Below are 5,016 nucleotides of genomic sequence, written 5' to 3' on the forward strand. Positions count from 1 at the left end.
TGAACATCAAGTCTTTACCTTACCTCAACTTGTGATGGTTCTGGGCTGCTTACTAGAATACAATATGGGTTCATGCAGCTATTGGATGTGCCACACTTTTTAAGTGATGGCACTGTGGGTGTCATTTTTCAGAATTGTCCAACATGTGGCTGCATCAAGCAACTTGTGTTACAAAGCGTTACATGGCACTCTAAAATTCATATGAAATGTGAACTTACGATAATAGCCTTCTGCATCAGTCCAGTTGTCTCTAAGGTTGGGATTCTCTTTGAAATCTTTTCCAATGCCAGCAGCCCGAAGACGAGCACTCTAAAAAAGAGGTAACACGAACAGTTTACCCACTAATCAGATATTTAAAGCACTTCCTTTAAAACAAAAAAGAGCAAGACCAGCTATAATTTAATAAAAGCATTTTGGTGCAAATTAAATAAACTCTTACTATCGCTTATGTAAATGTAATATATTTAAAACATGATTACTAAAGTCTCTTGTATCACAATAATGCTCAGGAAAAAAAATTAACATAGTATCTTCTAAAGCTTTTATGAGTGATTAGGGCATTATAAATGAAAATAAAAACTCAAAACCAGATCTGATTTTCTATAGCTGTTATAACATTCGCATTCTTCCCATATATGCATGAAATATAACATTCACTGGCTATACTAGTTGAGTTTGCAGAAAATTTAAAAATAAGAGTATCTGGTACTTCTGAAGATTCTTTATTGCATTTCACTCACTTTCCATGACAACCAGAAGATCCCTCAATATCACCCACGCAAATGATGAGTGCCAACACTTTGGGTCAATGCTACCTTACCCTCTCCTAATGCACCTAATTTTTGGTGTTCCTATCATAACACATTGCTTGAGCCAATTACTAAGGTCTTCAGGGGCCTGTACACTGTTTATCCTATTTCATTTTAATTCCTTATGTTTATCCTCCCTACCTCATCTTACCAAGGCCTCATATTTCTCATGTTCTTTGAAATTTATACTGAAAACGGCCTCACGCTTTTTAACGTATTTATGGTTGAAGACCTTTTCAACAAAAGGCACTGATAAATCTTTAAGAAAAAAAAATGGCTAAGTGACCAAATTTCTTAATCCACTCCTTATAACATTTCTGACTCTTCAATGAATTCTATTAGGCTCCAAATCCTTAAGTTCTCAATTGCCCACAATATAGAGGCCCAAAAGCAGACTCCGTTCTAATGAAGACCTGGAAAATATTGGTATCTCCTTATCTCACCTAAAACTACATGTATGTCTACGTGTGTGTGTATACCTATACAGATAATTCACACACAAATAACAACACATTTAAGTCATTTGGTGTGTGACATTTTTGAAACTCTCAAATTGTTTTGCCATACTTGTTTTAAAATTTTTGATATAATTTCAGACTTAGAAGGAAGGTGCAACGTTAGTAGAGTTTCTGGATACCCTTCACCAAGATTGTCCAAATGGTAACATTACATTTGCTTGACTCTTCTTTCTTGATATATATGCATATACACACACACACGTTACATATGTTTTTTTCTGTTTAACAGTTGATTTAAAATTACTTACATCAAAATATGCAGCAAACATATCATCAGATTCTGTAAACATATCAGGTGCCAAGAGCTTCTTCTGAGATGACCCTTAAAGGAAATTAGTATTCATATTTGAAAAAGGAAGAGACACAAAATTAAAACACAAGTCAATGGAAAGTCATTAACAGTAATTCAAACTTTTGTCCTCTTGCACATCAGTGTCCCACTGATATTCAATTTAGAACCACTGCATTTCAGAAAGCTGAAAGACCTAATATTAATTTTCACCATTGTTAGTTTAAATGAATAACAGCTAAACAATGACCTTCTATTAAAATGAAAAGTTTCTCTTTAAATCTCAAAGGGTTGATATGCCCAATACAGACGCTGATTATACATAACACATCTATTTCTCCCTTAGAAAGGCCAATAATCCCACAGAAAACTGGGTAAAAAAAATTAAAACGAGTTAGAAAAAAAAAATGCAACGACTTTAAGCATATGAACATAAGCTCACTATCACCTCCAGTAAAGAAAATGCAAATTCAAACTACAATGAGATACCATTTCTTACCTCTGATACTGGCTAAAAACCCAAAAGTATGATAACATTTTGTTAATAAGGATCTGGATAAACAAGCACTTTAGAAATTGCTTATGGGATGGCAAAATTGTACAGCCCTTATATTAATACAAGAGGGGAATTTGACTATAACACAATAACATATTCATTCATTCTTCTGACCCAGCAATCTCACTTACAAGAACTATCCTTGTAAAATGCAGTGGCCAAGGATAAAAAAATGACTTAATGAGCAATGATATTATAATTAATATCCAATGGATAACAACAACTGGCCACGATCCAAATGCACACTATTAGAAGGCTGAATAAACTATGGCATATCCTATAAAAAGGAATGTGGAAGATCATACTGATGTGTATAATCTCTGTGTATAAAACACGAAACACATACACACACAAAAGATAAATGTTTTAATAATTAAAAAAACAAAAAGACAATTCCTAAAAACCAAAAGCAAATGGAAATAAACCTAAATCTGGCAAACTGGTAGTATAACCATACAGAGACATTATTTTAAATGATTTTAGAAAAGAATTGTGATTATACACCTTGGAATGTATCCTAAGAACAAAAAGAACCACTGAAATTTCAAGTTGCATTCAGTACATTTGGCAATGATAATCATACTGATGTCTTATGTATATAAAAGATTCATAGTAACATATCAGTACTTATGTTATATTAGGAACTAAGTTTTTCGTTACAAGGAAAAAAGAAATGTAAGATCTCAAAGAAGTTAATAAAACCTCTACACTCTCAAAATATTGGTAGTATCAGTATGAACTCTTTCTTTCCAAAAAAGTATATATTTCCTAACTTTGCCCAAATGAAAAGGCCCAGAAATAATCGGTACTCGTAGGTGTCCTGTGACATCTAATGGCATTTCCTATTTAATGGAACCAGGATTCCTTGGAGAAACAGCCGATTCTGCTCTGGGGCAGGATATGTACAACATGAACCTTGCTAGACCAGAAGCCAGCAAACTACACACAGATGTTTGTAGCTGCCATTTGTTTCTGTATGGTCTATTTTTACATTTATTTTAAGCATCCAGGGGGGAAAAAAAATCAAATACTTCATGGCAAGTGAAAATTATATGAAATTCAGAACTCAGTGTCCACAAAGGTTTTTGGGAACACAGTCATGGTCATTCATCAATGTGCTGTCTGGGGATGGTTTTGCACTGAAACAGTAGAGTTTAGCATATAGAACAGAGTGGAAAAAAAAATTAATTACTAAAGGCTAAAATATTTACTACCTGACCCCTTACATAAAAATTTGCTGGCCCCTGTCGTAAAAAGAAAGCTACATTCTATATTAAAGGGACTGGGTCAAAAAGACATTAGAAACCAATTTAAAAGGGCTCCCTCCCTAATCTTGTTGGAGCAAACAATCTGAGCTTCAGAAAAAAAAAACAACAGCAATGGACTGAAACACATCAAGTACATAATGATACCGAATAATAAAAACCTAATAAAAACAATCAAAATCTCATTAATCATCTCTGGATGCTGCCAGGGCACCGACTCTATTCTAGTCTAAAATACTATCAAATAAAGGAAAATAATCATGCATTTATCCTGACTTTCCTGTATACACTATATTTTGGGGTAACCCAAAGAGTGGAAATTTCTTTCACATAATGCTTTTAAAAGTCCTTGTCTGATAAGAGATACAAACTGAAGTATTTACAGGTCAAATAAAATCATGGCTGGGATTTGTTTTAAAATACCCTATAAACAGAACAAAAAAAAGGTAATGAGTATGTGGGAGTTCAGTATACATTCAGGATACATGAATAAAAACACATCTATAGAGAACATTCATAAGGACACATTTGATGACGGATTACTGTAATATTTAGCAGGAGCAACATTCCTAATCCCTTTCACTTTTCCCCAACCCCAAATCTCACCGCAAATAAGGTCTCTAATTAAAGTGATAGAGCTAAAAATTCAGAGAAAAACATAGTCTTGACAAAAACGTATCTCACTCACCATTATTCTGCTCAACCGTCATTAGATTATGCTTGGCTTTTACGGAGGCCTCAAATGTATCAACATTTTCCCGTTCATACTCTTTAACATCAGCAGCTACCCGCTCCAGAATGTCATCTGGAGAAGGTGATCGTGTTCTAGTACTGCTCTGGGGACTGCTTGGTTCAGATGGCACAGACATATTGCTATCTTCAGCCAGATATTTATATTTCTGCAGTAAGAATACAGAACATAACAATATTTTCATAAATCTGATGCTATCTGAATAGATTTGCTAAGAGTTGCTGCATTAAAAAGTTAAAAGAAAATGTCAAATAATGTACAAGAACAACAAAAAAAGGTATTTATACCTTGGTTGAACCAGATCCATAATCCCTTATGTAATTGCAAAATTCACAAAAATCTGCTAAGTTTTTCTATATTTGGTGCACATTCATCAGGTGGCAAAACTTGACCTGACTAGATTAGATGCTATGTATTGTCTTATTCCCCACCATGAGATTATTAGTGTGCCCCACTGCAGAAAGACTGAAGGGTTTGATTACGGGGCCTCCTCCAGAAGACCCCACTGATGGCACTAAGTGATATACGTAGATGCACCATATTACCTTTCTAAAATTCAAAAATTTCTGAGTTCTGAAGCACATCTGGCCCCAAGGGTTGGAGATAAGGGATTGTGGACCTGGGCAAGAACAAAAGAAGATTCAACCAAGTCTTAATGGATATTAGTTTAATAACAACAATTTCACCAGTGCCCCAGAAAAGTAAGCTTTCTTTGGAACTCCAGTTTTGCCTTACTTCCTTTCTGGTGATTCAAGTTCTTTCCTGCACTCCAACATGACACACCTGATTTATGGTTTTCTAGGTATGTTTAGCTGAGCTGTCACGGCT

The 5,016-nt window shown here is 34.6% G+C and overlaps 1 protein-coding gene across 1 annotated transcript in view; it reads right to left on the reverse strand.

The window, feature by feature from the left end:
- Positions 1 to 5,016, reverse strand: part of PRPF4B (pre-mRNA processing factor 4B) — a 34,034-nt gene that overhangs the window by 10,472 nt on the left and 18,546 nt on the right. Inside the window, exons 6-8 of the mRNA XM_012646992.1 lie at positions 4,126 to 4,336; positions 1,576 to 1,649; positions 173 to 309 (exon numbers count right to left, since the gene is read on the reverse strand). Coding sequence (XP_012502446.1) covers positions 173 to 309; positions 1,576 to 1,649; positions 4,126 to 4,336 — 422 coding nt within the window. The remainder of the gene's footprint in view (positions 1 to 172; positions 310 to 1,575; positions 1,650 to 4,125; positions 4,337 to 5,016) is intronic.

The sequence above is a fragment of the Propithecus coquereli genome, unplaced genomic scaffold (assembly GCF_000956105.1).
Source record: "Propithecus coquereli isolate 6110/MARCELLA unplaced genomic scaffold, Pcoq_1.0 Scaffold253, whole genome shotgun sequence".
NCBI lineage: Eukaryota > Metazoa > Chordata > Mammalia > Primates > Indriidae > Propithecus > Propithecus coquereli.